The sequence below is a fragment of the Bacillus rossius genome, chromosome 7, assembly GCF_032445375.1.
Source record: "Bacillus rossius redtenbacheri isolate Brsri chromosome 7, Brsri_v3, whole genome shotgun sequence".
Taxonomy (NCBI): domain Eukaryota; kingdom Metazoa; phylum Arthropoda; class Insecta; order Phasmatodea; family Bacillidae; genus Bacillus; species Bacillus rossius.
Window position 1 is genome coordinate 42002845 of NC_086335.1, and position 17715 is coordinate 42020559.

Below are 17715 nucleotides of genomic sequence, written 5' to 3' on the forward strand. Positions count from 1 at the left end.
AACACAATGGAACAGAAATATTCATGTAAAATGATATATATTTGTATATTTGTACATTTACGTGAAATAAAACTGTATCACTACAAAATAGTGTTCGGATTATTATCCTCGCATTTATGCTTTGTGTTGTTCCAGGACTTCGAATAGTTTAAGTTATTTGTAAACCGTACCCCGAATAGTTTTCCACATTAATGAGCATAAAAGTGTAAAATAGGGCATACAGGCACAGTGTTATTCTTAGGGGACTGCGACAGTGGTGGATTATTGTGGTGGCTTGTCAATCGTCAGGATTCGGCCATGTTTGGGCGTATCCACCGTTCGTTGACTATGATCAGGACCTTAGCAGCCTTCTTGGATGACGCCACATCCGCCATCTTGGAATCCACAATTTTTGAAAATCTGTAATTTATTTAGTTAGAAATTTGGAATAATTACTATAAATCCTCAAAAAATTCGCTTATTAAAATAATTATCGAATTAATTGATTTATGTCCTTAGTTCGACCCTGACTGAAGCAAGAAGTTAATTAAAGGTAAAAAAAAAAAATCATTCAATCAAATATTGAGAAAAATACTAAAAACTGCTTAAATTTCTCAACCACCAGCCTTCAGGGTTGGGGAAACATTCAAAAATCACCAAATAAAAAATATTTTGTTAAAATAACGATTAATTCAGTAGACTTATTTCTATTCCTTGCTTGATGCAAAAGTGACAGGGTTCGAGAAATAAAACAAAAATGTAATTTAAAAAAACTATTACTTAAATTACACCAGTTCAAACTTGGAGGCTGGCAAATAAAATTTCCAGCTCCCACAGGAATCGAATCCATGTCCTCTCAATCACCAATCGAGTTACACTGTTAGAAATTATAATAAATTTACGGACTTTTGAACGAAAAATTTAACTAAAATAAAATAATAGTTCTTCGTAATTTCAAATATTTGAATTTTCGTAGAAACTACGCCATGTCCAACTCCCGAGTTTTATGTTACATTCTAAACAACGGCAAACACACACATAGACAACAAGTGTGTTCTTACTGTGGACGTAATATGTTTTTAATTTTTTTTCAATATAACAAGAAAATTATTTGGGATTTATGTTAAAAGTAAGTGAACTCAGTGTACGTAAATTTACAAAGAAAGCCGTAAAATTACGAAGATCGTTGGATATAACCAGCGTTCTTCGTAAATCAAAGGAGAAAATATTTAACGGAATAGCAATCGGGATAAGACGCCTCAACCAGTTCAAACACTGGTTGGGAGGACAAATTATATTAAGTTTTAATTTAATTTTTTTGATAATCTACTATATGAGGCTACAATCTGGTCGAGATTATGAGTCAAGATCGTGAAATCTCTCTGTATCTGCACAAATTTGTGTTTTGAGAACACATTGCCACTGTGACGCAACGCATTCGCGTCATCTGAACTGGAACTTCTATCAGCGAAATATAGTCGTGCACACACAGGAGATTGAAGTTTCCGCAGACATCCGTTCATTCAGTTTATCTCACCTGTATCCAAGCACATGTTGTAGAGGGCTCTCGCTTGTCTGAGCGGCTTAACGTCATCTCCTTCGTCCCCTTTGCACAGCAAGTCTGAAACAAAACAACAAGAGGCGCGAAAGTTCCGTTACTTCTGTGGCGGCACGACGAGAACCAAGCAGACACTCGTGTAGTGCAGTTAGTGTGTGAGCTCAGCGATAACACCGCTTAGGACTCGAGGTGATAGTAAACACTATGAAACAAATGAGTGAATCCACACACGTGCTTGTGTGTGTATATATGCAGAAAAATATGGAAAGAAAAGTATTAAATTAACATTCCTAAACTATTTACCATAATACCTTGATAGTAAAAAAACACCTTTTCTTTCTAAATACTATTTTAAAATTTGTAAATTTATGTAACTAACATATATTTGTTAACGATTAATATAATAACTTATTTACTGTTTAAATTTTATATGTGTTTATTCGTATAAATTTGTTTATCTATGAATGTTATTTTCTTATCTGTAATTGTGTTTTATCTTTATCCGTGAATACTTGTATCTAGTTTTGTCTGTATATGCTATATTTGTATCTGTATTAGTACTGTTCCATCAAATAACTGATATTTTGACGTTTGCGATACCTTTGTGTGAAAACGCGTGTGTGGCAAAATGGTCGAAACATACATTAAAATAAATAAAATAATTCAGGTATATGAAGGTCATCTATACAACACCGGCGGTTTTATAAAGTATCTTAAGAAATTATATAATTTTCCTGAGAAATTACACTCTGCTTGATTTTTTGTAAATTCAAATGATCAAATTCCTGTGAAAACTTGTCATTATGAGACAAGGGCACCAATATATTTTTTTAAGGGAGGGAGAGACTATACCTAGGGGTATGGAGTATTTTTAATATTTAAGAAGACGAATGGCGACTTGTAAGTAGCCATAAAAGTTCCGACTCTGTTGAAAACTTTGTCCTGTTACTAAAATACTAGGCCATACACCTGACTACACTATATTTTTTCTCCTTTCGTTGAGTGCTAGGAGGGGGGGGGGGGGGTAATTTGTCTTCTTGTTCTTGGGCGTGGGCGCCCTTGTTATCAGCCAATACAAATTTTAAATTTTTTTTTCTAAAAATTAATTCGTGAAACCTCAATTGAAATCGTGTAAGGGCATTGACCGGCACTTGAAATTACATACTGATAACAGTTTAGGTTAATTCTTCCTTTTCCCATTTATTGCTCGCGTGTTTCACAGAAAGCCGGGCAAAAAAAAAAAGGGTTGATGCAAATGGCCGGCGCGGGTCCTGGGTGGTTGCCAGGCCGGGCCGACGGGTCGCCCTAGCGTCACCTCTGACGTTCAGCAGGAGCTGCTCCCGCAGGACGAGGAACTGGTCCCAGGCGGACTGCGAGCCCGGGACCGAGGTCCTGTTGATCCAGCCGCCGCACGCGAACTTGTAGAAGTCGTCGCAAGGACTCGCGCTCTCGTCCACGAAGTCCTGGATCCGGCTGGCTGCGGGCACACGAACAACACGCCTCCTCGGGGACTGCGACACCGACTCGGACTGAACAACTTGGAGGTCAGACACAAACTCGGACTGAACAACTTGGAGGTTAGACACAAACTCGGACTGAACAACTTGGAGGTTAGACACAAACTCGGACTGAACAATTTGGAGGTTAGACACAAACTCGGACTGAACAATTGGGAGGTTAGACAACTAGGACTGAACAATTGGGAGGTTAGACAAACTCGGACTGAACAAATTGGAGGTTAGACAACTAGGACTGAACAATTGGGAGGTTAGACACAAACTCGGACTGAACAAATTGGAGGTTAGACAACTAGGACTGAACAATTGGGAGGTTAGACACAAACTCGGACTGAACAATTGGGAGGTTAGACAACTAGGACTGAACAATTGGGAGGTTAGACACAAACTCGGACTGAACAAATTGGAGGTTAGACAACTAGGAATGAACAATTGGGAGGTTAGACACAAACTCGGACTGAACAAATTGGAGGTTAGACAACTAGGACTGAACAATTGGGAGGTTAGACACAAACTCGGACTGAACAATTGGGAGGTTAGACAACTAGGACTGAACAATTGGGAGGTTAGACACAAACTCGACTGAACAATTGGGAGGTTAGACACAAACTCGACTGAACAATTGGGAGGTTAGACAACTAGGACTGAACAATTGGGAGGTTAGACACAAACTCGGACTGAACAAATTGGAGGTTAGACAACTAGGACTAAACAATTGGGAGGTTAGACACAAACTCGGACTGAACAATTTGGAGGTTAGACACAAACTAGGACTGAACAATTTGGAGGTTAGACACAAACTTAGACTGATCAATTTGGAGATTAGACACAAACTCGGACTGAACAAATTGGAGGTTAGACACAAACTCGGACTGAACAAATTGGATGTTAGACACAAACTCGGACTGGACAACCTGGATGTTAGACACAAACTCGGACTAAACAATTTGGAGGTTAGACACAAACTCGGACTGAACAAATTGGAGGTTAGACACAAACTCGGACTGAACAATTTGGAGGTTAGACACAAACTCGGACTGAACAATTTGGAGGTTAGACACAAACTTGGACTGGACAACTTGGAGGTTATACCTACACAAACTCGGACTGAACAATTTTGAGGTTAGACACGAACTGATACGCACCAGTGGACACTACAATAGACAGGGGAAAAAAGTAGTTGATGCAAAGAGAACTTTTTTTAAGAGCATTAATGTTTGAACCATTACTTAAAAAAAATTGATCCACCATTCAATAATATTTGTATACGTCGCAGAGAAACAGCAAATACTTAATATTCACGGTTTGGCTACATTGTGGCTCTCGTAAACTCAGGATTTTCCTTAGATGATTTTAAGATATTTTTTATTTTCATTATTAATGAAAATTGATATGTATTAATTTTCTAAATTAAATAATTAATTTTATTCGCCTGTTTATATTAAAATTGAATACTGAGTATTTAATAAAAAATTGAATTTGCTTAGAATTTATACTTTACCAACCTTATTTACAATATCACTCCAGTAATTTTATTATTTTGTTTCCATTAATTATCTGCATTGCAAAATTAAAGTTAGTTTTTTTGATTATACCAAGTAAGTTTAACTTGTGATGCGCGTTCAGAAGTACGCGCACCCATTTTTTTCTTCATACCCACGACACGACTTTGAACTTGCGACTGAAACGTGTTCGAAGAACACGGAGAGGCGACCGAAGGAGGACTGAAGAACCTGGAACTGATGGCTGGACTTACCCGCGCTGTAGCAGGTCTCGGACGTGCATTCCGCCGACACGAGGGGTCGTCTGGCCGCTGTCCCTGCAACCAGGTCACGTCCAACCAGAACCAGAGACAGACAAGAGCGAGGGCGACATGGCGAAGCTCAACAGCGATGTTATACGGATCAATGACCTGCAGGCTAGAATTGATCTCGCTGTGTTGTCTCTACCTTGAAGCCTTATATTTTCCATTGCATTCTGTACTTAAAAGCGACGACGTCTTTAGGACGGTATTCCAAGACACAAAAATAAGAGTTTAAGTGTTGAATGTGCTACACCTGCACCCTAACCGTATTTCTAGTGCACGATAGGACACGGCCAATCCAGGCTTATTTTTGGACAGCATATTTTTACGTTCTATTCGTTGCCGATATCCGAGTCCATGCATACATTACCACATGGCTACAAGTGAGTGCGAAGCCGAATTTTGTTCAACTGATGGTCTGGACCATTTTTTTTTTTCGCGAGACACCCAAAAATTTAGTTTGAGTAAAGTGTTTGCATTGTGAAAAGGGCTGTTTTTGAAATTATGCTTCTTTAGGCGTGTTATGAAAAAAAAAATGAGAGAATTTTTACGATGGACGCGCACCATGTAACGAATTTTTCACAGAATGAAAAAAATGGGCTTTATACAAAAAAAAGTTACATACAAATAAAAATTATACATGCCCTTTTAAACCTTATACTTTAGTGGTTGATATTGAATACTGGTCTTTATCATTAAAACATTTATATATCGTGAATATTAGTGAAAAAAAATTGTGTTTATAAACTTTTTCAAGTGTATTTTCGAGTGTATTTATATAAGTAAGGTTACGTTATACTTCTTTATGCACGTTATGAAAAAATGATGACAATGAATTTTTAAGAGACATGCAGCATGTAACAGAAATTAACAGGATGAAAAAAAGGCTACATACAAATAAAATATTTATGTGTGCTTTTAAATCATATACTTTAGTGTTTGATATTGAATACTGGTCCATATAATCAAAATCAAGTATTTGTTGTGAATATTAGTGGTAGAAATTGTTTTGTAAATTTTTTCAAGTGTATTTTCATGTGTATTTATTTAAGTGAGGTTATGTTCTTCTATGTATAATTAATTCGCATTAGAAATTATTACATTATTATTTAGCAAATAATTAAAATATAATATCATTGGCATATTTGATTCTCATTGTTATTTAAAATCTAAGCCCATTATTTTACTAAATAAATAATTAATTTTATAGAGATGCTTATATTATTATTGAATACTGAATATTTATTTAACTTTTTTTAAAAATTTGATTGCTGTATGCTGCAGCGGTGTGGGACTGACAGACATGGAATTGGAAAGGGTGCCGAGGAGAGCAACTAGGCGGATGAAGGGAAACTGGAGGAGATTTGATAGCGGTGAAAAGGGAGGGTATTTTAACAGCCCAACAGAACTGATGAAGGAAATGCCGCCGGACAGCCTAAATGACAGAAGGCAGATGGAGAGGCTAGTTGGGGTGTATCAAATATTGAGCGGGGTGAGTAGATAAGGGAGAGGGGGGGGGGGGGGGCTGGGGCAACGAGTTGCGAATGAGAAGCCTAGATGTAGGAAGGAGATATCCAAGAACGTTTTTAAGAAGCGAAAGAGAACGGTAAAAAAGGAGGGGGAGGGGGGGAGGAAACTCGATGGTAGTGACAGCGAGAACGATAGTGGAACTGAATGCATTGGTTTGAGGAGTGTGTGATGGCAAGAATTGTGGCTCAATTCAAGAGAAGAGTGAGAGAAAGGTAGGGTGATTGCTTGCTACCGTTTTGTGCACAATTGTAGCATTCTTAAAATAAGAATAAAAAAAAAATTGGTTGTCTGTAAAATCGGTTTACGGACGATAGTTTAACGTGACGTCATAAAAAAACATTGATGAAATGATTGCATACTTTTATGAATAAAATTGAATCATTTTATTGAATTATCACTATTTTGTATGGATACAAAGGAGGAGTGAAATGAAATATACAATTTAATTGATAAATTTACTTTTATTTGCACTCATTAATTCAAATATGTTTATTGCTTTAACGAAGAGATTATTTTAACTATAACTTTTATACATGCTTGCTATTTAACTTCTTCCAATCTGTGTTATTCTGTTAAGGATAGGAGGATGATAGGAAAAGTAGGAAACGAATAGGAGTGTTTCAAGTTTAATGTGCCTTGAAAATGTCAAATCGATGGTTGTTCCAATCGAGTGGAAGAGAGATAGATGCGGCGCAAGCGTACAATGAGCGTAACGAGACAATGTACGTAACGGGACAATTAGTCATCCTTTTTCGTGCGTGCAGCCGGCGTCCATCGATTTATTAGACATCACGTCAATAACGATAATAATTATTAATGTGAATGCGAAATGAGGTCGACTGTAATTCTGAACATGCGAAACTTCATCTCTTACCGAAAGTGTGGGAGCGCAGCACACAGACAGCAATGAGCGCGAATGCTGCTCGAGTCGGCATGTTTCCAGACGCGGGACCTCCGGGTGAGTTGCGTGGACGTCTCCCTCGCAGACCACGGCCGGATCCCCTCGGCGAGGTTAGCGATCACGGGTTATATGTGCAGGTTAAGTAATAAAAGTATCACGTTAGCCATAGAGACGATAATAAATACCATGCCAGCTCACGAACAAAACCTCAGCACCTTAGACAGCATAAAGAATAGAGGAAATTCTTGCATTGACATTTATACTGCAATCTCCCATTTGGCCGTCTGCGAATAATCAGAAAAAATCATTTCCGTGTAATATATTATATTCTTAGTCTGTTAATTCATTTTTTATGCATTATTTTCCGTAGGTGGTTTTAGAATAGGTTAGTACAGCTTGATTTAGTATTTGTGTGTGTGTGTGTATTATACTTGTGATGAAATGCAAATGTATTGTTAAGTTTTGGCATTAAGTTTTAGTTGTTATACTATTTTTTGGTTTAATATTTTGGCACACATCATTGATGCTAACTGGCCACCGACTGAGCCACGTGTTTGAAGGCACGGTAGATGTTGGCTTCTCAATTTATTTACAGCGCAGCCTCGCCCGCGTTCTACTTAATTATTCATTCTTTGCACGGCCGTATAGCTAGGTGTAGGCACAGAATAAATAAGGTGTAGGCACTTACCTTCATCCTCCGTCTGCTTAGTGAAGCTCGCGGTGGCCTGTGGACTAACGGCGCTAGTAGTAGTTCAGCCCATCATTAAAATTGTGTTAGATGAGAGTTTAGTATAAAATATATTATTCCTAATTCCGTCTCAACTTTTGAAATTTTGTTCCCAGATTACTGTTTTTTTTTTTTTTTTCATTCGTTTGGCTGTTTGGTAAACGCCTAATCTGTACCAGTGCCTTAAAATGTTTCCGAATTTGTTAGTTAAGTTGACGGATTTCTTCAGGCGTTTGTTTTAAAGTATTGTTAAGTCAGAGGAATTGTGCAGCGATCACCTTAGGGGTGGAATTTTGTTATTATTCATAGTCTAGTTTTTAAGTTAGCCCAAAACCTCCCAAATAAAAAAAAGTTATCAAAATCCGACAAGTAGTTTTTGAGTGATGGAACAAACAGATAAAAATCATAAAAACTCTATTTTTCAGTTATATTATTGTGAATAATTATCTACAATAGTTTTATTTTTTCACCATTTCTTCCCATGTAGACATATTTTTTGCTCGAACAGTTTTATTGTTAGTTCTAGCTATATTTTTATGCATATATTTTTAAATAATATATCCCAGTTAACGTTTATAGGTTTTTGAACTGATAAGAATAAAAAATAATTTAAAATGAAGTATTAAGTGCCTGGTATTAGGGAAATAAAATTGAGGTAACTTAGTTATTTCAACAAAATTATTTATTTAAACAACAGTTTCTTTACATTACAATTTTCTTTCTATCTAAATCACAAAACGTTTTAAACAAAACACTTCAAGTTTTATATAATATAATTTTTTCATAATATATTTTAACACAAGAAACGTGGCACATTGAATTAATGTGCCTGGAATGTGTAACACCAGATAATTGGTATTAAACTTATCTTTAAACATATTAACAGCGAAATAAACAACAACATTAGAATGGCTTTAAATAATATATTAACCATGCATTTGCATTTATATTGATGCACATTGTCAGGTACCCTAAATTTGTATCAAGTGAAAATCTTCAAAAAGATAAAAACTGAAAACATTGTTGACTTTTAAAGACACGTTTCAGTAATATGCAGTTAATCTCGAAAACTTTAACATTCACAAGTCAATCATAACTGACTGAAGTAAACATTACATGCTTTTAAAGCATTTATGGTAAATAAATAATGGCAGTTTAAAAAAACCTGCGATTTAGATAATTTTAGTCGGTGTTAATCAACTACCTTGTATTCATAAAAAAATTTTTGTTGTAGCTAAAAGTTCAGATTTTGTATTAAAATTTGAAACTTAATAGGGAATATGATCTAGCTTAGGACTTATTTTTAATACAACAAAAAGTCAAGTGTATCAAATTGAATTGGTAGTGGCACCTGTTTTTTTTCCTCTCCAGGTAGTTGCAAGATAGAGGTAGTTTATTAATATGAGATTGTAACAACTTGAAACTCCCGAGGAATTATTTTTTAGTTAATTTCGTGCCAAAAACTATGAATATTAAATACTTAAACTTAAAATTTAATGAAAGTTTTTATATTCCAGTGAGGCAAGGATAAGTCCTCCTTAGTAATCTGTTTTCTAAGGAATCTTATTCATAAGTATTTAGGAACAACATTAGTGGTTATTAATTTTAGAAGCTAAGCTACAAAACTATGTTTCCAAGTAAAAGGATATCTGCTTTATGAAGCTATGAAAGTAGTAGACTAATTACTTGCAGCTTTTATATTTTTGCCCCCCTCGGCTTTCAACTTACATTCGGCGTGGAATACTTACTGAATAATTAACATTACTTTGCGTCGGTTTTCTTATTCACACCACAGTGCAGACAAATGAAGAACCAAAACAAATTCTTCGCGTCTAGTTGAAAATAAATTCGGTCAGTGGAGATTTGCGAAAGGAACCTCGGGACATGAAAATTTGAAGCCACCTGTTGGGAGGAACTAACTCTCCAGGAAAGCGAATCAACTTGTGTCTATTTTAACGACTGCAAATCAAATAGCCCCACGAACACCCTTAACGATTCGCCAACAACGCTCAAATAAAAATAAAGTAACTTGCATTATAATAGTTTGCTTTCAGGTCCTTGCCATCACCGTGTCGGTTATCTTAGTCTACATGGATGGTTGCCGAGCGTTTAACCCCATTCGTTCACTGAAGTACACAATTCGTATCTCGATGATACATGGAGTTTATGAAACCTTAAATGTTTGTGTTAAGGTGTACATTCTAGTGGACATCCAGTGAATAAAAAGGTTGTATTTTATTCTTATTAATTATCATTATATATTATAATTGTAGCGTAATATTATTATCATAAAAACAAAAATAGTTTAGTGGCAATAAAAAAAATTAAAATTAGGTATATATTAGGAATTGACTAAACGTGAATGAAAGGGTCAAAACTTGGCACCAAATCCAGTGTTAAGCTTTCTCCAAGAATCTGTAACGTGCCATGGGAATACTATACTAACAGTGAAAAATCAATCAGATTCAATACAGTCTAACCACATCCAGCGTTTCATCATAATCTTTGTTTACTCACCTTTATTGTCGTACAGTAACAACATAGCGAATATCTTAACTACTTTAACCTATTCCTGTTGAGTTTTAATCTTGACAGTTCTTTTTTTTTTGAAAAGTGGTACCTGCTTCATCCTGGCAATACTAACAGTGAAAAATCAATCAGATTCAATACAGTCTAACCAATTCCAGCGTTTCATCATAATCTTTATTTACTCACCGTTATTGTCGTACAGTAACAACATAGCGAATATCTTAACTACTTTAACCTATTCCTGTTGAGTTTTAATCTTGACAGTTCTTTTTTTGAAAAAGTGGTACCTGCTTAATCCTGGCATTCTTCAGGTAGTGTGTCAAACCGCCCTTGTGTGACGACGTGTCTGCTGCAAACTGTCTTCGAGGTATTACGATTGCACGAACGTTCGTCGTCACCGACACAAAAAATAAACTCGGTACAGTCGCGTTTCCGTTGCCGCACTGTCCGGTCGACGGTTGGCTCAGCCACGCGTGCCGCGCGCGGGCTCGACTGACGACATCGCCGCGTTGCAAGTCCCGCTCCGGGTCTCGATCACCGGGCAAATCACCCGGCGTGAGTGGCCCTCCGGGGGGAGTCCCGACCTTCGCCAGCTGTCCCACTGACCTTGAACGAGCACAGCTTGTTCCCATTAAAGGGGCAGTCGTATCCTCAATTATTCTCTCCTAATATTTCGTGTTTTTACTCACATGATTTTAAATAAATTCTTATTTGTTTTTACAATTATTTTTATTTTTACGAAACAAGTTCTTTACTAATTTTTTTTTAAATGAATGTAAGGCGGCAAATTTTCATGTCAGTCCTAGCATGTATCTGAAAGCATGAAGTAATGTGGTATATGTAGCCTTCGACTTGAGACTGATAGTAAAAAAATCCGATTTTCCCCAAAACCATAGAAACGGAAGTTTTTCAGGGTTTCGGAAAAACGGATTTTTTTTTAAATTTTTTATTTATGAATGATATAGTAAAAGTAGTTTCAAACATGCATACGAACCGGTTTATCCGAAATTGAATACCACATGATGACGCAAATATTTGTCCTCTAGTTCATAAATCCAATTAAATAAGGATTTGTTTAGTCGTTATATGGCGAAAATATTTTTAAATCACGTGCAATAAACCGAAACACTAGAAGCAAAATAATTCAGGGTACTAGGCCGTGACCATTCTCCTGCCTGCGGAGAGTGTGCGAGTTGCCGCGCATGTCTCGAGTTCTGGAGGCTTCGCGTTCTGGAAGCTTCGCGATCTGGAAGCTTCGCGTTCTGGAAGCTTCGAGAGCAGGCGGGGCAAGTCACCACAGCACGCACTTCTTCTCCGGGTTCATGGGGCTGCCGCGCGGGCAGTTCCACGCCTCGGAGAACTCCACCGAGTTGGAGAGCGTGCCGATGACGCGGTAGCGGTTGGGGCTGTGAACCCCGTCCACCACCCGCGACTTGAGCGCCCCTCGCGTCGAGTTGCCGCACCACATCTGCAAGCACGCGCACACTCCCTCCGCTCGCTTATTTGTGATGGGGGCGGGTGGGAAGCCTACAACTCACGTAGTTTCGGTTCCCTACCACGTTCGTGCAACAGGATTTCTCTCAAAAATTGAAATTAAAAAAAACGAAGGGTTGGGTTAGGTTAGGTTAGGTTAGGTTAGGTTAGGTTAGGTCAGGTCAGGTCAGTCACAACATGCTTGTTTTCATTGGAAACTTCTGATTTAGTGGCTGAAGTGGCGTTAATACCAAAACGCAAAACTTCGGAAATCTTCGGAAATTCTTGCAGGGAACCGAAACTACGTGAGTTGTAGGCTTCCCGCTGGCGGTAGCAAATATTCCTAATAGGCACAATATGCGAGGCAAGTGATGCCAGCGAACCTAGCGGTGTGGAAGATATCTACGTTTCGTAAGTGCGTGATACTAGTTTACAGTAGTGGCATCTAGCGGCGTGGCGTGTAAAATAGCTTGAAAGGAATGTAGTAAATTGTCTCACGCTAGGCCAATGCTAATTGGCCAGATATTCCCATATTGTCCTATTAGGATATTTGGCGGTTGTCAACAGAAAAAAAAAAACAACTAGGAGCGCCTGGCTGTTGATACCTTTCGAAAAAAAAAAAAAAAGGACAAACATACTTACAACTTTTCTTTAAAGTGTTTAATTTTTAATGGCTCATACAACCCTTGTAAAGTTAAAAAAAAATCACTTCTTTTATTAAATTTTACCATCTAAAACTATTAGCTACTGAGAAATCAATCTGTGAATAATGTTTCCTAAAACACAGCTATTACGCATTTGAAAGCACATTTATAGCACTTTTTTTGCAATATTTAAAGAGTCGCTATCACATAAGTTACTAATAAAAGTTTGAGTAATAATACTTTAATCAAATGGGAAAAAATATGCCTATATTCTTAGAGTACAGAGCTAATATTCTCACTGAAACGAATAACAAAATATTCAAGAGTTGATGAAGCATTTGCAATTTAATTTGGATTCATGATCTTCTTTAGAATACTTGGCAGGCATGTTTTATATTTTATTTAATGGCATTTGTCAAACACACAGTTCGTTTACGTCTAAACACCCTGCCATCAAGGGAAGTTAACGTTTTGAACGTAAACCTTACTGTTATGCGCATAAAGGAGAGTGCCGTAAAGTATAATGATGGGTTCTTAACTACGCCGAAGTCTCGACTGTTCTTATTTAAACCAGCTGTTCGGGGCGACCCACACCGCATCTCGAGTGCAGGGCAGCTGGGCGCCGGGAACGAAGGGTGCCCCGAACAATTACATTCGGTTTGAACTGCATTGCATTTCTATCAAATTCAATCCTTTCAATTATAATTCAATCCCCAAAACATAATGATCACGACCTTAGTTGTTCGAGATCGCTAAAAATATGTAATTTCTGATGTTTTTTTTATCCGATAAATTCTTTTCTTATACATCGTATCTTAGTGGCAGTAAAATGTGTCCCGAAAATAATATAATTTTTTTTTTTAAATTTTAAACAGTTTGTAATTTACCCGTTTTATTTTTTACCACAAAATAAATATGAGTAGGTATGAGAAATGTATATTCATTGGGAAAAAAAATGTTTGAAAACAGTTTTCACATAGTAAAATAAAAAAAAATTAAAAATTTCTTATCGTGAAGTAACTCTAAATGTAATATGTTTCGAGTACTCAAATGATGCGAGATATAAAATCTTTATAGGGAACACTTTTAATTAAATATAACTAATTCTTTAAAGTGCTTTCAAGTGTTTTCAGAATTCAATAGTGTTAGATGAATCCTATATACAGGCGACCGTACAGCAAGACGGAGGTCGAGAGCTAATAAGTGCTGACCCCAACATCTTACTGCGAAAAAAATTAATATAAAAATGTAGGTAGAGTCCTTGTGATGCTTTCTCTATGTCCGCCACACTGTCATATTGCGCTATCAATTTTGCTTTAACTCGCGGACAATATATCATCCTGTGTTTTCAGCCCGGGCAACGCCGGGTACTGCTGATAGTATACTATGAAAAACATTTAAAATATAGAAAACAACTCGCTAGGACGAATCTTAAATATTGCTAAACTAACATGATGCAATTATATGTAGCCTCCGGTATTGGGTTCTATACATAGTATTTTATATTAATAACGAAACATTTTACTTAGACAACGTGCATGACGCAAATAGTCAAAAATTTATGATATTATGTTGTATAAAATATTTGTTGTAAAGTTTTCTTGAAAGTAACAATTAAATATTACCAGAGTAATCTCTTGATGAAATACATGACAATGCACACCCGAAATTATCATTTCAAGTTTTCCTTTTGAAATGTTTTATTACATCGTGCTGTAAAGTATGGTGTCCAAAACGTTTGTACTGTGGGGTACATCTGGCAACAGGGTGCGCCGAAACAAGGACAGGGAAGAGAGGGTGGATACTGCGCTACGGACTTTGAATATATATACCGTATAGAAGTCGCGAGTGGATAGGATTTACTCTACGTTTTTCAGGAGCGTATGATGAGCAGCTTTGGAACCTGTGTCGTCTGGGTTGTTATTTACGCGTTAGAGCGCAGCACTGTCGCCCGCTGTCATTCCCCCTCACCGCCCACCCCAACATTCACTGCAGCTCAAGGTCGTTCAACGGGAGTTTGTGCGTCACAAAACCTTTCAATATATATACTAAGACCAAACTGTAGGGATGAGAGGTGTGGTAGAGGGTGGGTGGAGGACAACGCATGTTTGAGGGAGGGTGGGGAAGGGGTGTTTGAAGAGTTCGACACTTGTCCGCTAGGGACCACCACAAGTCGATGCCCTAGAGATGGTGACGATTGCGGCGGCGAATTAACCAACTACCTCAAACCGTTTTAGAAATTTTAACCTGGGCTGGCGACTTCTATACAGTATATATATATATATATATATATATATATATATATATATATATATATATATATATATTCGAAGCTACGAGGCCAGCAGGGGGGACCGAGTACTGACGTGTGCGAAGCCCAGGAAGAAGAGCTGCTCCGGGGAGAAGCGCGCCAGCCCGGGCAGGATCCTGTCGTGCTGCTCCTCCTGGCGGGAGCGGAACATGCGGTAGGCCCGCAGCGCCTCCCTCAGCCCGCCGTTGTCAGCGATGTTCTCCCCCTGCGTGTTGATGCCGTTAACCTGCGCACACGCCTGCAGGCTCGGACCACGCCGAGACAACCACGGACCGTAGCCCCCCACGAGGGTGGGGCTGGGTGGACCCCTGTGTCCCTCCAGGCCCGGGCCCAGTGTGTGAAATAAATATACATACTCTCTGTGGTTATTTCAAAGTAAAACAATTTTATAAATAAAGCTCAGTTTGGACTTATAAATTAGTAACCATAATTTTACCCTGTATTTTCAGGTCAAATAACATTCTAAAAAGAGTGTAGGTAAGAAATAAGCATGCAATTATAATGTAGCACGTCACTGGAACATTTGGGTGGGGGGGGGGGGGGGGGAGAGCTCCTTCGATCCTGGGTCCAGGGCCCGTAATCGAATGTGGGGGGCCCATGGTCCGGACCAATCCCTTCCAGGACTCAAACAAAAAATTGGCAATTATTTTGGAGGAATAATTATTGCAATACTTGGTGGGCATAAATCCTCATGCATTAGAAATTTGTGTTAACAAGTAAGACTATATTTGATGCCGGTTTGCAAACGTGTTTACTGTAAGCATGTCTTAAATATTTTATAAACTTGACACGCGCGTTTCATTAATTTGATTACATTAATGAAATTATGTTTATGAATTTTATTAACGAAATCAAACACATTTTTAAGGATTTAAAAAAAATTAAATATAATCCAAAATATAAAATGCTCAGTTTTTTTTTTCACAAGCAAAATCATATTTATGCGTAAACGTTTGAGTTCTAAAAGTCTGCTATTCCATGAGATTTCAGCGTAACAATAAATTTTCTTAAAATTCAGTTATGAAGACAACTTGGACATAACTAATGATGTGATGGTTACGGCCCTGAGCGAACCGCTGGACCAGTAGAGTCCCGGCCTCACTACCTCCAAGTACAACATGCAGATATAATGAGCTGATAGCGGTTAAAATGAAGGAGTCCAGGTGACTGCTACTGTATGCAGGTTTCAAATAAAAATACAAAGGAATTTAATAACTAGCTGTATTTATTACATGGAAAATTTCGGTTATTTTATTTATGGTGAAATTTTTTAAAGATTTTATAGTCCACGAAGTTGCCATTACCCAGTTTATAGTTTGGTTGTCAATGTCGGTATCGCAACCAGCACAGCGAGAATAGAAGACTGGGGATATGTTGGGTTCACGTTGCAAGTATGACATAAATTGCAAATGAAAGACAAGTTAATACAAACACACAAGAGACATACGTGTACAGGACAGCTCTATACTAACAACACAGGCGAGGCGAGAATGTGAAAAATAACCCAGCTGCAAGAGATGAAACTGCAAAAATTATTTTATAGATAAATTGTTAAAATTATAAATTATATAACCCGTTAACATAAATTAACTTCTTTAAAAAATTTGAAGTACTGGAAGTTTAATTTTTCTGTATAATAATTAAAAAAAAGGTTACCCAAGAGATAAAGAAAGTTATTTTCGTTGTCATAATATGCGTTATTCATATCGGTCATGACATCTGCCATCTTTCGGATTGACTTGACAACCACGCTAGGTTTTCTCACACAAATCTTGGAGCTGTCCAGTAATCTTAGAACAAGGAGGAAGATATAGAAGTGCGACCCTTAAGTGGAAACTGAAAACCATGATTTGCGCGACATGTAACGCTATATGTTGGGTGGGCCCATAACTTCTAAAAAAAAAAAATCACTTGGGCGAGAGGTTCAAATCCAAAGTATTAAGTTATTAAGTTTATAATTTTAATTAACTATTTGATGACTAATTGCTTAGTAACATGTGCAAACTTTGAGAGAAACAATGATATTTTGTAATAAAAAATCATGTCATATATAAATTGGAGATGCAAAATTTTCGGTATGCACAACAAAATACGTGGCAACCCAATTAAATTTCATTAATATTAATGGGTTTGTTTGCCTGATAAAATCTATTGTATTTACTTTTTACAACCAATGCAGCTATGTTAGTGATGTATTGTTACGAACAGAGGTCCGCGACCTGCGCCACTGGAGTCAGCCGCCGTGTCACATGCAGTCAATTGACGCGTGCTTGGCCGGATTATAAGGGTCGACGCTACCCTCCTCCCGCCTCCACTCCCCACGCATCGTCATTCCTCGGCGCTTTTATCTATCGCTGAGCGGCCTTGGGAATTCCGAGAGTCGCACACGAACAGTTCCAAAGTTCTCAGAAGTTTGCCGATATATCTTTAAAACAACACCACGTTGCAAGGATTTAGGTAGATTACGGTCATTTAAACAACGCTAACCTAAACTAACCAAAATTTAATTTTAGTTTTTCGGGTTGAATTTGTGGATTCAATCCCTGTGGAACCGAAGGCTACCATTTTAGTGAAACATAACAAACGTTATCTTTGAAAGATTTGTGCAATGGGAGTGCATGGCTTGATGTAATTTTTTGGACATACGCCATTGCTAATCACGTTTTTCAGTAGAAGAAAACTAAAAAAATAAAAAATAAATAAAAATACCCCAAAGACAAACAACACAACTTAAGCAAAGAA

At 37.5% G+C, this 17715-nt stretch overlaps 2 protein-coding genes across 2 annotated transcripts in view; both read right to left on the reverse strand.

Moving 5' to 3' along the window:
* LOC134533912 (neprilysin-4-like) overlaps nt 1-7437 on the reverse strand; it is a 49819-nt gene extending 42382 nt beyond the window's left edge. Inside the window, exons 1-4 of the mRNA XM_063371700.1 lie at nt 7263-7437; nt 4811-4873; nt 2853-3014; nt 1517-1600 (exon numbers count right to left, since the gene is read on the reverse strand). Coding sequence (XP_063227770.1) covers nt 1517-1600; nt 2853-3014; nt 4811-4873; nt 7263-7323 — 370 coding nt within the window. The 5' untranslated portion in view covers nt 7324-7437. The remainder of the gene's footprint in view (nt 1-1516; nt 1601-2852; nt 3015-4810; nt 4874-7262) is intronic.
* A 3159-nt stretch (nt 7438-10596) lies between these two features.
* The window catches only part of LOC134533911 (neprilysin-4-like), a 108009-nt gene continuing 100890 nt past the window's right edge, over nt 10597-17715 (reverse strand). Inside the window, exons 19-20 of the mRNA XM_063371699.1 lie at nt 15029-15199; nt 10597-12013 (exon numbers count right to left, since the gene is read on the reverse strand). Coding sequence (XP_063227769.1) covers nt 11837-12013; nt 15029-15199 — 348 coding nt within the window. The 3' untranslated portion in view covers nt 10597-11836. The remainder of the gene's footprint in view (nt 12014-15028; nt 15200-17715) is intronic.